This window comes from Mus pahari, chromosome 21 (genome assembly GCF_900095145.1).
Source record: "Mus pahari chromosome 21, PAHARI_EIJ_v1.1, whole genome shotgun sequence".
NCBI lineage: Eukaryota > Metazoa > Chordata > Mammalia > Rodentia > Muridae > Mus > Mus pahari.
In genome coordinates, this window is record NC_034610.1 from 15694959 (window position 1) to 15714781 (window position 19823).

The 19823-nt window shown below is 34.4% G+C and overlaps 1 protein-coding gene across 1 annotated transcript in view; it reads left to right on the forward strand.

Moving 5' to 3' along the window:
- The first annotated feature begins 827 nt into the window (after nt 1–827).
- Nucleotides 828–19823, forward strand: part of LOC110338100 (vomeronasal type-2 receptor 116-like) — a 21563-nt gene continuing 2567 nt past the window's right edge. Inside the window, exons 1-5 of the mRNA XM_021221320.1 lie at nt 828–1048; nt 10310–10604; nt 10925–11716; nt 12399–12614; nt 14902–15025. Coding sequence (XP_021076979.1) covers nt 828–1048; nt 10310–10604; nt 10925–11716; nt 12399–12614; nt 14902–15025 — 1648 coding nt within the window. The remainder of the gene's footprint in view (nt 1049–10309; nt 10605–10924; nt 11717–12398; nt 12615–14901; nt 15026–19823) is intronic.

The following is a 19823-nucleotide window of genomic DNA, read 5'->3' on the forward strand; positions in this document are numbered from 1 at the left end:
ATAATCATGGTCACAAGCCCCAAATCTGAAATTTCATTTGCTTGTCTTCTAAGTATAAACTTTAAATGCAATTTTCTTTGTGCTTTTAAGCAAAAACCCTCTACAGAATATTGGATGCAACAAGGTAGGATAGAGTGTAGAATTACTTTGTCAAAAGTGGTTAAATACAAATGAAGTGGACATTTCAACAGTAATTGTTATCCTGAGAGCTCTCATAAGTTTTCTTATTGTATCTAGTTTACCAACATTACAGATAAAGCGCCTTTCTTGGAATAAAGCAGGAAATGTTGGGATAAGCCACAGCCATGCATATTGTGTAAACTGAATTGGAAGTTTTTTCCCATAATTTACACTTGTTAGTTGCCACTAAAATCTCTGAAATATTAATTTAGAGTGGTTCTACTTGCTATACTTTCTTTTTAGCCTTTTCATTTTTCACTTAGTTGGCCTAATCTTATGCAAAATTTTTTTCATATTAAAAGTTTCTTGATTCATATGGTTAGTCAATTCATCCCAAGAGAAAAATCAATCCTGAGCTAGTGTTATTTATAGTCTTTGCTGAAGTCATAGGGCCTTTGGCTAGAGAAGAATATGAACAAACAATTTTCAGAAATTGTTTTTCATTTGAATAAAGAGCCTCAACAGCAGAGATCAAGGGAAAGGATAGTTTAAAAATTCCCAATGGCATTTCTGAACCCTTGGAATATTTCTGTGACAAACTGAGTGATCAACAAATGCAAAAAATGCATGGTCACAAAAACATTAACCAAGCATATTTTTAATGGATAATGTATATTCTGCATCAAGGAGACCAATGTACTAATAGGATGTTCTCCTGGATTTTTATTTTCTTGCTCTTTCAAATTCCCAAATTTGTCTCTACTGCTTTAAAATTTAATATTAGTAGATGTTATTCCATAATCGCTGAAGAGTTTCACCATGAAGGAGATGTTGTGATTGGTGCCTTTTTCCCACTTCATACTTTCTACACTGAGAAGAAAATGCCTCATTCAACTATACCATACCAATATTTGGACAATTACCTACAGTGAGTACAGTTATTTATCGAGTTCGAAATTTTTATCACTTAATGGGCATAGTCATTAAAATTTACTAGTTTTTTTTTTTGACTAATTCACTTTTAGAGTTTCTAAAATGTTTTCATCAATTTTTTTTTCCTTTTGGATTATTTTCCACATTCAGGGGCAAATGAAATGGTAACATTGACTGTATTCATGTCAATATTCACTAAAATGATTGATAACTGTAACACCTTATTTGCCAATTTTGCTTTGCCAGAATGTCTGGACAGTTTGCAGTATTATGATTTCAAAGGAGGAAGATGTAGTCTAAGCCTGAACATATCCATAGCATTTTGAAAGTCCTGATTGTGCCTACAATATTAGATGATTTTACTGAGTGCAATAAATTCTGAGTGTTTGTTGTGATGCTTAAGTGAAGAGGCCATGTGTGTTACATGCAGCTGATTCCAGAGTTAAGAATGTCACAATTAAAAGTTGTGAATACATTTATTCTCCTTAGATTTTTCATCTCTTATGTTATATTTTAAGTGTTTGTTTGATAATTTCATATTTTTCTTCAGATGTCTTTCAAATGGTTACATGTTTACTACATTGGTTTGCAATATTTATTCTTGTTGTTTTTTTTTTTTTTAATATGTGGCTACCATGACATAATGACTATGAGAGTTTCATTTTGAAGCTTTTTCTTAGCTTGAGTTAAATAATCCAGGTTAATGAATAGTGTCAGAAAGTTGATGTTGAGTTGGGCAGAAATATTCATGTATGTTTCTAAATAAAGTAAATAAGATGTTTTTACCCCAACCAGACCTTCCGTTCCCAAGAATAACTTCTTATATCTGTATGGGTATAGGCAGTAAGGAAAGGAAATGAACAATAACGCTTGGAAATCCCTGTGAATACATGAAGAAATGTGTTGGAAATCAACAAGTGGAAAATGACTGAAAGAAATAGAAGAAAAATTTTAGAATCTCTAAAAGTGAATATGTCAAAATAACAGTTTAAAAAAATACAAAGAAGGTGGGAAGGTGAATTATCCTCTCTGAGACGATACTCTGTGCTTGGTAAAATATTTTGAGGTATTAAGGCATCAATTCAAAGACAATGGAGGAGAAAACTCTTTATAAATAATTTAAAACTTAATGGTTTATTTATTTGTAAGGTTTATTTTTAATTTTTAAAACATATCAAACATGGGTACATAAAATTTGTTCTTTGGATAAAATATTTCATGGTATTGCTATTTTATAGGGAATCATATTTTGACTCAAAAGAAATTATAATATTTTCTCATATGCCTAGAAGATAGGACAAATTTGGTTGTTGGGTGGGAACTCTTCCATTTCATTGGAATGAATGCTCCTTTTAAATCCACTTTCCTGGTGCCTTTTCCTCTCAGTAATTCATGTACCAATGTGTATAGGTATGTGTTTCTCTTTATTTTGAGCAACAGCAAGCTCTTCATTGAAAAGACTACTTCCTGATATGTAAGCAATTAGTCTGGTTTAGTCATTATAATAAGAAAACTGATCCCTGTGAAAAACACTGAACTTGCATAAAATCATAAAAACAGAAGTTAAATTAATGACAAAATTCAGTAGCTTTTATTATAATATAAATTAATATTTTTATAAGAGTGTTCCTTATGAGTATGGAATAATTTTAAGAGAAAAGTGGCTTGTTTTCTAGTAACAATCATGATACAGTCTTTTCAAACTTGTTGTCATATCCATTATTTACATGTGTGTACAAATTTTGATATAGTCCACATTTGCAGGTGAAGGTAAAATTGTTCAAACAAATATTCTGCAATGTGTGTGCTAAAATCAAGATCAGGTCCCCAGGTCCAGCACTAGGTTCCTGAAATGCATAAGCAGTATTTTTGGCCAATATGTTTAGTCCCTTTGTTGACTTACCTTGAATCTTTCAAAGTCAAACTGAGAATATTCCCTAGGGGTTTATGAGAGTGAAATATTTTCCTTCACTTCAAGTAAAATATGGATTTGAATATACATGTCAAAATTAATTTCACCAAATATATTATTTTTCCTGTTTATACCTTGATAAAATTGATGTATCCCAAGAATTCAATTCTAGGCAACTATCCCCTTTGCCTTCCTCTCCTCACCTTTTTACCATGTTTTCCTCATGTATATTAGCAATGAATATGGCTCCACTCCTATTTTGTGATTCTTTATTGGCTTTATATTTGACCTCACTCTCTGTTTGAATTTCAGCAGTGCAGATTTTATTACAAAAACATTGACAGTACCTTAATGCAAACAAAATTCTTTCATGGCCTTATTTTTTTTTTTTTTTTTTGTATTAACTACAAAAGGTCTTCCTTGGTGTCTACAACATTGTAGCCAATGGCCTTTATTTATCCATTTGTACTTTTCATTTGCAATGAGGTCTTGTTTGTAAGCTCTTTTTTTCTGTGTGTACTCTAAGGAAGACATTATCTGCAGAGGTATATTTAATCAAAATTAAAAATACAAACAAAAGCAACTCATAGCATATACTTTAGGCTTTTTGGGATAAGTTTGTTTGGCAAGTTTTCACTGTGATAAGGTTTGTGGTGTGTTCTTGGGCATGCTTGTGTGTGTGTATGTGTGTGAGTGTGCATGTGTGTTTTTATGTGTATGAGCGTGTGCATGTGCCTATGAGTGTGCATGTGTTTATGTGCATGTTTTATAATATTTATTTTATTTTATTTCATTTTTTTGTTTTGGTTTTTTTTTTCGAGACAGGGTTTCTCTATATAGCCCTGGCTGTCCTGGAACTCACTTTGCAGACCAGGCTGGCCTCAAACTCAGAAATCCGCCTGGCTCTGCCTCCCAAGTGCTGGGATTAAAGGCATGTAACACCACTGCCCAGCAAGATTATTTTATTTTACTTATATGAGTACACTGTAGCTGTCTTCAGACACACCTGAAGAGGGCATCAGATCCCATTATAGATAGTTGTGAGCCACCACATGGTTGCTGGGATTTGAACTCAGGACCTCTGGAAAAGCAGTCAGTGCCCTTAGCCACTGAGCCATCTCTACAGACCGTAATTTTTAAATCCTTCTGGGCAATTGATGAAAGATGACTCCATGAAATTAAAATGAGAAAGGAAGTTCATAAGAATTTGCATAGAGAATGGAAAGGGAAAATGATGCAATCAATTTATAATCTTAAGAAAATAAATAATAAAAATATTTTTCATTTTCAAAATTATATTTATTATAAAGCATGTGCTTTAAAAATAAGGTGTCTGAAAGAGAGTGATCAAATCTGTTTTATTGAACTTGTGTCTGATCATTGTTCTATGACTGTAGATTTTGAATTCCTCTGCTCTATTAGTAGTGATTATTACTTAAATCCTCACATGTATAGAATTCTCAAAACTTATATGTGTCTTTAAATATATATATACATATATATCAATATATAATATTTAAACATGAGAAAATGTCATTGATCTTATTTCTCAAGTTAAACATTCTACTTATCAATTCTTTTCCTTTGGATGACATTTTTTTCATTTTATTTTTGTCTGTCTGCTTTCCTTTATAATTAATTTTTGCTAATTTTCATCATTTCTGTTTGTGATATCAAAGGACTTTATTAATCATCCAAGTAAAAAATGAAGTTAATTTCAAAACACATACATACATTCCCAAAGTAGCAGTATAATTAATTTTATATATATACTCAAGTAGGTAGAATAAAATAAGCAGTTTTCCTATATCCAACTGCCGGGCTGTTGATCTTCCTTTTTATGTTTCAACGCCTTTATTGTTTGCCATCATAATGGTATTATTATGACTACATTTTCTTTTTCTTTTTGTGTGTGTTTGGGTCTTTGTTTATGTGTGAATATATGAGCTTTTCATGTTTGTACCCATTGAGTCCAGCACGTGTATTGAATCCTCAAGATTTGGAGATTTGTGAACTGCCTACTATTATTTCTGGAATCAAACTTGTATTCTCTGGAAATATGACACCCTTAATTACTGAGCAAGTCCTCCTCCCCACCATAAAAATGTCCTTGAGAATCTTAATAATAATATATTTACACTTATAAGCAATTCAGTGCATTGATCGTATTCTCCAAAGCCCCAACCAAGTCCAATACCCACCTTCTCTGTCAGTATCTCTTATCCCCAACTTGAAGTTTTGTCAGGAGCCATTATAGGACAAGCTAATAACTACCATGTGATATTCCTGAAATCTTTAGATTATATCTTTAGATTATATCTATGATGAAGCTCTAATATTCAAGACCTAGGAATAAATCATTTTAGCAAAGATTCTTGCTATTGATAAAATTTCCTTGTTATTATTAAACATATATGACAATAACTAGGTATTTTCCCACCTCTTTTGAGCAGATCTCTGCAGATCCAGGAAGATGTACTGTATTGTAGTGATTCTATGTCGACAAATAGATGGCTTCTTTAACTCTTAATGATCATCCTATAAGAATTCTTAAAATGATATTGGTGTTTATTAAGCTTTTCTTTTACAGTAAGACTCCTACTAGGACCTTTTCTGATAGTCAAAGCTGCAATGAGAACTCTCTCAGTCTCCCATGTGTTACCAGTGAATTGCTTCTAGATTGTAACCAGACTTTCTACTACTCAGAGTACATCCCAAGAGGTTGTAAAACAATTAAGCAAATGTCATAAAAAAGGAACTATGACTTTTTTTTAGGTTTTAGTACAGAAGATAAAATATTGACTCAGTTTCCTAAGCAAAACTTCACTAATAATTTAGATATGGTTTTTAACTTTTGGAGAACCTGTGGAGCTGTGACAGGTGATGAATGTTTAATCAGATAACTACTCCTAATGGATACTCATGGAAACATTCTCTCTTGTAAACTTCTATTTCAATTGATGATTTATTAAATGTGTGCACTTGTGATGAACTTTTTACCGCATGATCATGTATTCTGAAAGATGTGTAAGTGCTGAAGACAAAGAAAAGAGTCAGAGGAACTGAACCAAGGACTTCTTTTGGACAGAACACTTCTTAGACAAAGAGAAGCAAGAACAATTTTTCACTTGCCCTGCTTAGTATCTTTCTGCTCTTCCTGCTTTCCTTAGATAGCTTTCATCAGAAATGTTTTTACAATTTAGAAATAAACTCATAATCACTTTTCTTTTCAAAGGGTCCCTTTTTCTTCCTGCTACTTGTAACTAGCAGAATGAAAGTTAGAGCTGTGCATTTCCTGAAAAGATAGATCAAAGGCCACATTACTTAATCCCTTGCTGTCAAGCTATAGATGTCAAACTCCTAAGACAGCAGTTTTATAGCCTCAGAAAGAACAAGAAAATTTTAGGACTTTTCAAAAGTAACAATCAACATTTCAGTATAGTTAGAGAGCTAGAGTGCCTGAAGACCCTTAGACTTTAAAGTCACACAAGAGTCCTACTCTGTACCTTGTCTCTATTCTCCAGGCTGGGAGGCTCCTGGCATCTAACTTTGTGTCTTGTAACATGAACTTTCCTGAAAAGTGGGAGATAAGTCCACAGGGATAGGGCTCTCATTTGGAGCTAGAAAACCTCTTGGCCAGGGAGTGCACAGATTTGGAGGGTAAGAAATAGGAGTTGATATTGCCTACTACCATCAACAGTGTCTGACATTGAGTACTATCAGTATCTGGATTATGCCAAGAACCATCAGCTGTGGCTTGAAATTGGCTACTGCCATCAGACAGTTCACCCCTCTGATCTGCTGGGAGTTATTAGCACCAATCTTAGGTCAGGGGCCATCAGCTCTGTATTGTGCGCATTTTTGTGTATATCTTTCAAGATGGGACACTTGACAGAGAGTTCCTTACACATGTTATTAAGCATACTCTTAAAAAAATAAGATTAATACTAGCCAGCTTAATGACTTTCTTCTGTTTGTACACATGGTCAGTCCTTGATTTCCTGAAAAGAGAATGTTAGGTATGGATATGTGGGATAAAACGGTTAGATATTAAAAATTGGTTTACAGAGAATGAAGGTTTTGTCATGCCCCTTATAGCATTTGCTATTTGAAATGTGCTCAGGAAGGCACTGGCAGATGACAAAAAAACCATAGGTGCTCAGAAGACATTAGTCACCTCCTTTTAAGGGAAGTCCACTACTACTGTTGTGCTTAGCATCTAAAAACAAGGATGTTTATTCATTCACAGAAAAGTCTGAGAAAAGTAGCTCAAGAGAAGGTAATGATAAATCTATAAAGGAAAAAAAAATCAATCTCAAGGAGGATACTGACTCAGAAAGGAAACTAATAAAATACCATAAACATAAATGGCCTACCCTACAGAATTTAAATATAATTTATTTCATAACACTCCCTGAAAAACATAAAAAGTAACCAAAGAGGTTTACTGAATCTGCTGTTGGTGTACTGCAGACTCAGCATCAGGGTAACTGTTAGGCTGTTTCCCAGTGAGCATGAAGAAGAACAAATAGGATAAGGATTCCTTATGGGAACCCTTTTCATTTAAATTGCTCATTACTCCTCATGATTAATTTAAAATAGCCAGTGGCTGCCTAACTGAAGATGAATTTTTACTGTGGATGAATATATACATATAAGAACTTGGCTCAAAAAGAGTTATGTACGATTTCTAAAAGAAAACATGAGAATGAAAGAATTAATATATGAAATGTTTATTGGTTTGGGTGAATGGTTTGAAGAAACAACTCACCAAAAAATGGCCAAGTAAGTTTTAGTAAAAATAGCAGCTGCACCTCTAGAAGCATGGAGATGCTTGCCCAATATACATACACATACCAAAAGGCTTTTTAATATCTTGCAGAAACCAAAAAATATTTTGAGGACTCTGTTGCTCAGTTGATAGAATCTCTGAAGCCAAAGATTTTGTTTTAAATCATCTGGCCTTTGAGAATGCTATACCTGCTTGTCAATATCCTCTAAAGACAACTTCAATATCTGGAAATTAATTTAAAGCATGTGCTGAAGTCGTTAATTCATATTTTTAAGGTGTACCCATTACACAACTACCTCATAAGGCCAGAACACTCTCCAAAAATCTTACTAATCAAGGGCAGAAAAAAAAAATTAGTAAATCAACCTGGCTCACAAAATTATTCAAATAATAAGCCTTGACATATCAGCAAACAATGTTCCAGGAGGCAGGCGGTGGCATAAATTTTAATGCTCTTGGCCCCACTAAGCAGAAATCCAACTTAATAGCCTCCATTGTCTGAAAGAGTACCACTGGCTTAAAGAGTACCAAATTAATTTTTATAAAAATGGCAGTACCTTCTCTGGTGCTACTTTAATCCCTAATGGCACAGGAATTCTAACAAACCAGTGAAACTGTGTGAAGAGGTTACCTCAGGTCCCTCAAACAGAGGTAATTCAATAGCCAAAGGCAATTAATCCATTTTTTTAATGGAGAACTATCCAACAGGTGCAGCAGGTAACCACTGGCAGTACAGGAATAAACCTCCACAGAAATATTTCCTCACGACTCCTCCTCAAGCAGGTTACCTTAATTATTAAAACCTTAAAATGATTTTCCTTACACAAGAAACCTTTGCATAACAAATGGAGCTAAAGACAATGGTTATTGTCTTTTACATACTAAAGACAAGCCCTTTTTCAAAAACAATGTCACTGTTTTGTAACTATTTTACAATTTTAGTCCCAATTTTCCCAAGAATTACAAATCTTGCTTCAATTTAGAAATTGCCTTTCCTCTATTTCAACATGTTGAAGTACATTTTATGCTTTCTGGTAATATTCATGAAGGTAAGGATAAATTTAATTCATTGACAATAAATATTGCTTTTTCTAGGAAGGTAACTTAGGGAAATCTTACCAAAAATTCATCAAATCATCTCTGTACTCAGAGAATATGCTCCTGGCAAAGTTTTACACAATTCTCAATCAAGTTCACTTTCTGATGGCCTAATACTTTTAAGGGTGAGGTAATCCCAGAATATTACTTGTCTATAATAAATCACGTTATTTGGGCTTGTTGCTGGACCTTCTTTATCTCAGACAAGAACATTTATGGGTCAGAGATGTGACTGTGGGATGGCAACCCCATTCCTCACTTGATGCATTGTCTTCCTGCTGGAGGTGGGCTCTTTAAGATCCCTCTCCCTACTGTCCAGCATTTCATCTAAGTTCCCTCCCTTTGAGTCTGTTATTATTTAACAGATGAAGAGATGTTTCAGAGAGTAGAACACATGAAGTGTGAGGATAGGGGTTAATACCTCCCCAAAGAATATGATCCAGTGACCATATGAAGGATAGGAGAAAGAAACAAAAGAATCTCTACAAGTCTGCTGTGTAGAAATCCAGTCATATATGATAATAAATAAAGAAATTCATCAGGCAGATATGCTGGTACAAGACTTAATTCCCAGTAGTTTACAGAAAGAGGCAGGTGATTATTTCTGAATTCAAGACCAGCCTGATATAGACAAGAAATTAAGGTCACATTATAGACTGTGTTATGGTGTTAACCAAGCAAGCAGCCGAAAACAAAATGAATGAATTGTGTAAATGCATAAACAAACAAATAAATAAACTATTTATAAATAAGGTGAAAAGCTAGGAATCATCCTGGGGTTGTCTTGTCTTGAATTCATACTTCCTTCCTAAACTCCATACATCTCTACATATTACATGACACACACGCATGCAGTCACACACATAAATAACACGTAATGATAAAAATATAAAGGACATGGTGCTGCCTTCTTTTAAATCTCATCTATTCACATACAGAAGCAGGATTTTCTATAGTTATTCTATGACACTAGTAATTCCATGCTGCCACACTCAAAAAATAATGTCAAAAATAGCTACAATGACCACATATGCAATGAAATTAACTTTGGAATATTATTTAAATATGATATTGTTTATTAAAAGGCATTGGAGTGAAAATAAAATAGTGGCTCTTCATAATTGAAGAATCAAGAAGGTCAAAGATATAGATTCCAACAGATCTGCTATTTGGGGGGAAATGATTCCTGATTTGTAAACAGAATGTGCAAAGGATCAACCTATAAAATATAAGTAATAAATGCTTTGAGGTTCTATAATAAATGAGTACTAATGGTAAAAAATCCTACCTAATACTAACATATTTACATAATCTAGTTCACCATTGATGGTGAATAAATTAAAATACATGCTTTATAGAATCAAAGTTGAACCATAAAATTTACTGTACTAAATATGTGGATGTGAGTGGTATATATTATCATCCTCTTGTGTGTTTTTATGCTACTTACATAGGTATAACTTTAAGAACTATCAATATATTCTGGCTTTGCTTTTCGCCATTGAGGAGATCAATGGGAATCCCAAACTTTTACCCAACATATCTCTTGGATTTGATTTCTACAATGTCAGATTCACTGAGAAGGACACACTTATGAATGCTGGTATTTGGCTCACAGCTCATGTGCAGAGAAAGGTTTTACCTAATTACAATTGTAAAAAGAGAAATTTCACTGCTGCAATTACAGGAACATCATGGATAACTTCTGCCCAAATTGGGACATTGCTTCAACTCTTTAAATTTCCACAGGTGAGAAAATTTGAATCGTGGGTACTTAAAGTCAGTTCTCTTTTTCATATTATAGATGTCTTTAAACTGAAATAGTGATTGATCAATTATTCAAACATCAACAGACACATGGAGTTCAATCCAAATAATGCTTGCTTATAAGAAAAAGGTTGGTGTGGTAAATGAAACAAAGTAAGTTCTTGAAACTTACAGGCTTAAAAGAAATTTCTATAAAATGTGGTAAATGGAATGTCCCTTTAAATGTATCTCCTGTTATCTATTTTATCAGGAATGAAATTTGATTTGATATTAATATTCTTCCTCTTACCAATTTGCTTCAGATTACGTTTGGACCTTATGATCCTTTCTTGAGTGACCGTGGTCAGTATTCTTCTCTCTACCAGATGGCCCCCAAGGATACATCTCTTTCACTTGCCATTGTTTCTTTGATGGTTCATTTTAGGTGGTCTTGGGTTGGTCTAATTCTCCCAGATGACCACAAAGGAAATAAAATTCTATCAGATTTTAGAAAGGATATGGAGAGAAATGGAATCTGCACTGCTTTTATAAAAATGATCCCAGCCACATGGACTTCATCTTTTGTCAAATTCTGGGAAGATATGGATAACACTAATATAATAATTATTTATGGTGACATTGATTCTCTAGAAGGTCTAATGCGAAATATTGGGCAAAGGTTATTGACATGGCATGTCTGGGTCATGACCATTGAACCCCATATTATTGAATATGATAATTATTTCATGTTAGACTCATTCCATGGAAGTTTAATTTTTAAGCACAATTACAGAGAGAATTTTGAGTTTACCAAATTTATTCAAACAGTTAATCCTAATAAATACCCAGAAGACATTTATCTCCCTAAGATGTGGTATTTGTTCTTCATGTGCTCATTTTCTGATATTAATTGTCAAGTTTTGGACAACTGTCAAACAAATGTTTCTTTGGATATATTACCTAGTCAGATATTTGATGTGGTCATGAGTGAAGAGAGCACAAGTATTTACAATGGTGTGTATGCTTTGGCTCATAGCCTCCATGAGATGAGACTTCAGCAACTTCAAACACAACCATATGAAAATCAAGAAGGGTTGGTGTTCTTTCCATGGCAGGTAAAAACCATTGTACTATATTTTATTGACAGCACTCTGAGATATCATATTTGCAACAACACCAACATAGGTATTGTAATATTCATTTTATCTTGTCCACAATCCCAGAAATCTTTGCTTCTAAATTTACCTAAAAGTCAAGGTATTTTCAAATGTATGATGATGTAGAAATGGCATTCAAGATACCAGGAATAAATATGCTTAGTTACAATCAAGTTCATGTCATCTAGCTGTACAGTATTCTGATGGTAATAGTTGCAATTTAAAAAAAATCAATGCTTTATATATTTGTTACAAGAGAAATTAAAACAGGGACATTTATGTGAAACAATATCAGTTGGTTTATATATAAATGATGCCTTTTAATTAATTTCTATATATCATCACTCTCATGTTAGACAATGGAAGTATGAAGATATTCTAAAGCAAAGGGGTCAAGCTAGGTTTCAAAAAAGTTGATCATTTCATAAGTTAGTTGTCATTGACTGAGCTTGGTTCATAGTTTTCACTTGAAGATCAATAACTCAGAAGCAAAATGCTATACTGAACAGTCATGTTTTCACTTTCTTATCATTAATAAAATCTTCACTGATTTTGATGTTTATAGCAGAAACATTCCCAAACCCACATTCTGTTCTGCCCCTTTGTCACAATGTAATATAAAATTATGTTTCTCTTTCAGCTTAATACTTTCCTGAAGGACATTGAGATGAGAGACAATAGGACTTTATATTGGAAACAGACAAAAGATGCTGAATATGACATTCTTAACTTTTGGAATTTACCAAAGGGTCTTGGACTAAAAGTGAAAATAGGATCCTTTTCTGCAAATGTTCCCCAGGGTAAACAGTTGTCTTTATCTGAACAGATGATTCAATGGCCAGAAATATTTTCAGAGGTGGGCTATGTATTACCTAAATGCTTTGTGCTTATTTTACTAAAAACAATTAAGTTTTCTTATATAATGATGCTTGACTCAAATTTCATTGCACTTCCAGTATCATTATGAAATACCATTAAGTATACTAGTATACTGGCTTTTCCTTTTCCTTGATTCAGATCAATGTAAGTACATAGTGTTCAATAAGTGTCCCATTGTTAACTTATATGAAGATTTGTTTTCCTCCATTTGTCACAATGTAGTGATGGGACACATGGTAAGAAGAAATTTTCTCTCCAAATGATTCATGTGTTAATGTGATGGAGAAAAATTTCTCATTTGGGATTAATATCATGAAAAATATCAAAATTTATTTTTTATTGTATGGTCAAATACCATGACCAAAAATGACTTTTAGAAGAAAGATTATATTTTTCTTTATGCTTCCATAAATATCAGAGTCTATCAAGGATAGAAGCATAAAAACAATTGGTCATACTCCAGACAGGCATTGGAAACAGAAAGAAAATGTTTATATCGACACATATTAACAGTAAGTAAAATTAGAAACACAGAATTGAGGAAACACTATAACACTTTAATTCCCAACCACTGTGCCATCATCAACAAATCTAAATCCTCAAAAGTTTCAATAACTTCCCATATGATGCCACTAAAAAGGAAATAAGCACTCTAATGTTTTAGCTTACATGGAATACTTTTCTTTCATAATAACAGTAATAACTCCACTAGCATCCTTTAACAGTCCTTTCATTCTCAATATGTCCTATCTTATTCAATCTTTAATAGTAACTTGAAAAAAAACTACAGAAAGTTTGAAGGTACAGGGTGTTATACTTGAAAATGCATGATTTTGAAATGTAATAGCATGCTGATGATATAATATTCTCTGAATGCAGGATGCCAGAATACTGCATCTCTCTTCTATCTTCTCTACAACGTTGACATTTTACAATAAATAGTGATATTTAAAATTTATCTGACCCTTTAAAACTTAGATATATTTACCTATATTTCTTCTTACAAATATGTTTATTTGCTTCCATGATAATTATAAATCTTCTCAAACTGACAATCAAGATTCACAGTCATGTTGGAAGTTAAGATGCTCTATACAGGTAACAGAAAGTACAAAGGTAATTTTAGATTAGACAAACCCCATAGCCTTCTATATCATATTCCTTATCACCAATGTTTTACAAACTTGTTCTTAACTCATTAAGATGTTTTTTAAACACTATGATAATTCTCAGAAGAAAATTCAAGCACATTTTCCTTCAAAGGGCATAATTTTTTATTTCTTTATTTCTTTTTAAAAATTTTTAAAAAAGTTTTAATGGTTATTTATTTACATGTCGAATTTATCCCTCTTCCTGGTTTCTGACCCACAGACCCCTATCACATCCCCCCTCTCACTGCTTCTGTGTGTGCTTCCCCAAACCCCAGTCAAGCCTCTCAACACTAGCATTACCTTAGGGGCATCAAGCCTTCATAGGACCAAGGTCCTCCCTTCCCAATGATGCTAGGAAAGGTCATGCTTGGCAAAAAATTCTACTGGAGCCATGGATCCTTCCACATGTATTCTTCGGTTGTTGGTTTAGTCGCTGGGAGCTCTGGGAGCTCTACTTGGTTGATATTGTTGTTCTTTCTATAGGGATGTAAATCCTTCAGCTGCTTCTGTCTTACAAACTTCTGGGGTCAATATGTTCAGTCAGATGGCTGGCTGCAGGCATCTGCATGTGCATTGGTATGGTTCTTGCAGATCCTCTCACAAGGCAGCTGTAACAGGCTCTTGTCAGTAAGCACTTCTTGGAATCTGTAACAGTGTGTGGGCTTGGGGGCTGCATAAGGGATGGATTCCGAGGTGGGGCAGTTTCTAGATGACCTTTCCTTCAGTCTCTGCTCCACTCTTTGTCCCTGTATTTCCTTTAGACAGGAGCAATTCTGGGTTAATATTTTTGAGATGGATGGGTGGCCCCATCCCTAAGTCAAGCCCATGCCTAACTTCTGGATATGGTCTATGCAGGTTGTCTCTCCTCTTTATTGGGTAGTTCAGTTAATGTCATTCCTGGTGAGTCCTTGTAGTCTCTTGCTTTCCTGCCATAAGGGATTTTCTGGTGGCTATACCCAGTAACCCATCCCCCATTACTACACATAACCTTTTAAATAACTCTAAGTGTTAATAACTATACTTTGCCCTTCACTACATAGCATTCAAAACTCATTGTTTAGGATTATATATAAAACTCTAAGCATTGGATAACATTCTTTCCATTCTTCTCAGATCCCTCAGTCTGTGTGCAGTAAGACTTGTGGACCTGGATTCAGGAAAGTAACCTTGGAGCATAAGGCCATCTGCTGCTACAGTTGCACACCCTGTGCAGACAATGAGATTTCTAATGAGACAGGTAAATGCAATTTCATGGATAACTTTCTATTTCTCCACTAGGTTCCACAAAATGCTAGCAAATAAAAAAAGATCTGAGAAGAAGTCAGATATAAATGCTTTTATTCCATTTTGTAAAGGAATGTAACCCCCTTAAAATAGCTCACCACAGCCATTACAAATCATACTTGATATTTATATTTAACCCAGTGCTAATATTGGTATCGCTATGAGGTGATGGGGCATCTTTTGTGAATATACCCAAGAGTGATATAGCTGGGTCTTCAGGTATGTCTATTTTCAATTTTCTGAGGAATTGCCTGAGTGATTTCCAGAGTGCTTGTACCAGTTTTTAATCCCGAAAGCAATAGGGGTGTCTTCCACCTTGTACACATCCCTGCCAGTGTGTGCTCTCACCTGAGTTTTTTATCTCAGCCATTGTAAAGGGTGTAAGGTGGAATCTCATAGTCGTTTTTGTTACATTTCACTGATCAATAAGGACTTTAGTTCTTAAGTGTTTTTTAGCCATTAGAGATTCCTCTGTTGTGAATTCTGTAGTTTATACTGAGTTCCTTGATCCACTTGAACTTGATATTTCTGCAAGGTGATAATTATGGATCTATTTTCATTTTTCTGAGTATAGATTTGTGTGTGTGTGTGTGTGTGTGTGTGTGTGTGTGTGTGTGTGTGTGTGTGTGTGTAAATATTATTGTATGCTCTTGGCTTCACTGTTAAAGATAAAGGCACCAAATATATGTGGGCTTATTTCTGGGTCTTGAATTCTATTTCATTGATTGAACTGTCTATGTATGTATCAATACAATGTGTTTTTTGTTTGGTTGTTGTTGTTGTTTTTTTTTTAATCACTATTGCTCTGTACTATAGCTTGAAGTCAGGGACAGTACTTCCTCCAGAAGTTCTTTTCATGTGAAGAATTGTTTTTGCTAACCTGGTCTTTTTGTTTTTCCATATAAAACTGAGAACTGCTTTTCAATATGTGTAAAGAACTGTGTTGGAATCTTGGTGGGGATTGCAGTGAATCTGTTGATTGCTTTTGGTAGGATGGCAATATTTACTATGTTAATCCTACCAATTTGTGACCATGTGAGATCTCTCCATTTTCTAAGTTCTTCTTAAATTTCTTTCATTAAAGACTTGATATTCTCATATACATCTTTCATTTTCTTGGTAAGAGTTACACCAAGACATTTCATAATATTTTTGCTGTTTTTGGAAGTGTGTTGTTTCTCTAATTTTTTTGAATTTTAATTTTTTGTTTTAATCCTGTTTATCCTTTAAGTAGAGGAAGGCTATTAATTTGTTTGAGTTCATTTTATTATTAACACAATAATGAATAATGATGCCTTTACTATTTCTTTTAAAATATTTGTCCACCTTGTATTATTGCTCTCTTATTGCTATATCTAGAACTTCGAGTACTATATAAAGTAGATATGGAGAGAGTGGGCATCCTTGACTTATCCTTAATTTTGTGGGATTGTTTCAAGCCCATGTTCATTTAATTTGATGTGGGTAATGGTTTGCTGAATATTACTTTAACTTTGTTTATGTAAGGGCCTTGAAATCCTTATCTTGTCAGTACTTTTAACACAGAGAGTTATTGTATTTTGTCAAATGACTTTTAAGTTTCTCATAAGATGATCCTGTGATTTTTTTCCATTGAGTTTGTTTATATATTAGATTACATTGACGAACTTTTTGTATATTGAACCATCTCTGAGTCCTCAAAATTCTACAATAGAATTTTTACAGCTGACATAAACATTCAAGGTTGTGGATGGATACAAAATTAACTAAGAAATTAATTAATTAAGAAATCAGTAATCTCATTTACATAAGCAATAAAATGTCTGAGAAGGAAGTTAGGGAAACAATACCATTATTAATAGACACAAATAACATCACCTTCATGTATGTCTAACTAATTGAAAGATTTGTATAACATAAACTTCAGGTCTCTGATGAGAGAAATTGAGGAAGCTATCAGAAGATGGAAAGAACTCTCTTACGTGTGGATCAGTAGAGTTAACAAAGTAGAAATGGCCTCCTAGCTAAAAGCATTGTCCAGATTCAATGAAATAACCATTAAAATTCCAACACAATGCTTTAAATTTTTTGAAACAATTCTCAACTTTATATGGATACTTCTGATTCTTATGAAGTGTCCATACTATCTTCTTTTAATATCAAGTCAATATAATAATAAAATTTACTCACAAGAAATCCTTATAAACACACACACACACACACACACATACACACACTCACACACACATACACACAAGAATATATAAGGTGAATTTTTTGGAATGTATTCTGTGTATGCATAATAACAGTCATTTACACACTAAGAAGAATCTGGCCATTGTCTGTTAATTAATAATATTGTACAACAGTATGCATCTGAAAGAAATGCTAAAAAATATGTTTGAAAATATTGCTTATAGAAACTTGAACAGTAAGGTAATACTATCTTTTATATATTAAAATATCAATTCAATATTATAAATGAAATAAAATTGACACTGTGGTTATCAATACATGTTAAGAAATATAGAAATATTGTATAACCCACTGTCTTAGGGTTTGACTGCTGTGAACAAATACCATGACAAAAGCAATTCCTATAAGAACAACATTTAACTTGGGCTGGTTTACCAGTTCAGAAGTCCAGTCTAGTATCATCAATGTGGGAACAAAGCATCATCCAGTCAAGCATGATGAAGCAGAAACTGAGAATTCTACATCTTCATCTGAAGACTGCGAGGAAAAGCCTGGCTTCTAGGCAGTTAGGAAAAGTCCATGACCCCAATGACACTAATCCTTCAAAAAGACCACACTTACAAATAGTGCCACTCCCTGGGTCAAGCATATTCAAACTAGGGCTTTCCAATCCCTGGACCCCATAGGCTTTTTTTAAACACTTGGGTCTATGGAGGCAATAACTACGCATAGCACTCTGAAAAAGTACATTTTGTCCAACTTACAACATCCACATACTTTTTATGTTTCAACAATGTTAACAATACAAGTTCAAAGTTTCTTCTCAGGTTCACTGAAATTTGTCAGTGTCATATCTAAAGCAAGACACAAACCAACTAGGCAAAGTCCAAACTCTTGATCTCCATGTCTTATGTCAAGAAGATCTTCATCTCCACTTCATTTTCATCTTTGTTGACTGTAACCAACTTCTTTCCCCTGGGCTGGCACCAATCCAGGTCAGCAGCTTTCCTCACCAAATAGTGAATGGTTCTGGGATTTTGAAATTTTTTGAGTTTCCAAGACAACTTCAGCATTGTACCTCCTTGTTCCAATGTCTTGGATTTACACATGACCATTGACGCTCCTCTAATGGCTTGCATTACTTCTCCAACTCTGCCCTCTGTAGTACTCTAGGCTCTGGTTCACTCCACTCTACTGTTGCTGGTATTCTTGGTAATTATCCAATGTTATTGTCATCTCCTGAACACTTGGGTCTTGCACTGCAACTTGGCTTCACCAATAACCTCTCATAGGCTCGCTTCATGGTGCTAAGCCTCAACTTCTTTGCATAACATCTCCAGTCTTGGGGTATCAACTGCAACTGAAATTTTATCTTCACCAATGGAGTCCTCTGGCCCTCATAGTGCCAAGCCTTAGCTTTTCTCCATGACCCCTTCATATTTTTAAAATCAGTAGCACCTGGGTGACTCTACCACTTAGTCCAGCTGCAGAACTAGGTACTACCTTAGCTTTCTCTTACAGACAGCTTCTAGGTACTCTCAGAAAACACTTCCCCGATGATTTCACCTCAGTGATGCTAGTCTAATCTTAATTATTGCTAAATTCTTAGTTCCAGCTAACCAACATCTATTGTTCCAGAAGTCTCCTTTTATTTACTCATAAGCCAGAGCAACAGTGTTCTGAGGTCAGCAGGTTACTGGGGCTGGAATGTAGCTCTTCTTATGCTACTATTAGCTTTTGCTTTACAACTCTTTAACTGAGTAAGCTTGGCTGTCCTAGGACATGCTCTGTTGACCTTGAACACTAAGATCTGCATTTCTCTGTCTCCTGAATGCTAAAATGTAATGCATGTTCTATCACATCTGGTTTTAAGCTTTTCTCTGCTTGGAACTTCCTCTGTCACAGGCTGGTCTTAAACTCAGAGACATGCTTGTCTTTGTCTCCTGAGATTAAAGAATGTACCACTGTACCTTGGCCAAACTTTTCATGGCCCCTGCTCCCCATGATCTGGGCCAATAGCCTGTTTCTTCCAACCTCACATTCTGGATCACAGGCTTGCTCTGTATTTCTGCATTTTAGTTCATTCCACATTAAAACTACAAAGTATTACTTTTTCAACTGAAACTACAAACAATAAATTTGGTTATGTGGGATCTTGCCCAGAGATCACCACTCTCTTAGTTCTTTCTCTCCTTGAACACAGGATTCAGCTCCATTTCATTTCCCCATGTCCCTTTATATTTACTTTATCCCTGTGTTTTGTAGTTCTAAGTTTGCTAAGCTTGTATGAAAATGCTCTTCATGAGGCTTAACCAGAGATCAATGTCATTGTTCAGCATTTTGGGACATCCTTTGTCAACCAGTTAATATAAATCTCTTTATCTTAGCCTCAGGTAGACTTTTTAGACAAGGTCAAAGGTACCCATATACTTAAACAACGTATCACAAGAGCAGTACCATATAAAATTCTTTTTCAAGCTGGGCTTGGTGGCGCACGCCTTTAATCCCAGCACTTGGGAGGCAGAGGCAGGCAGATTTCTGAGTTCGAGGCCAGCCTGGTCTACAAAGTGAGTTCC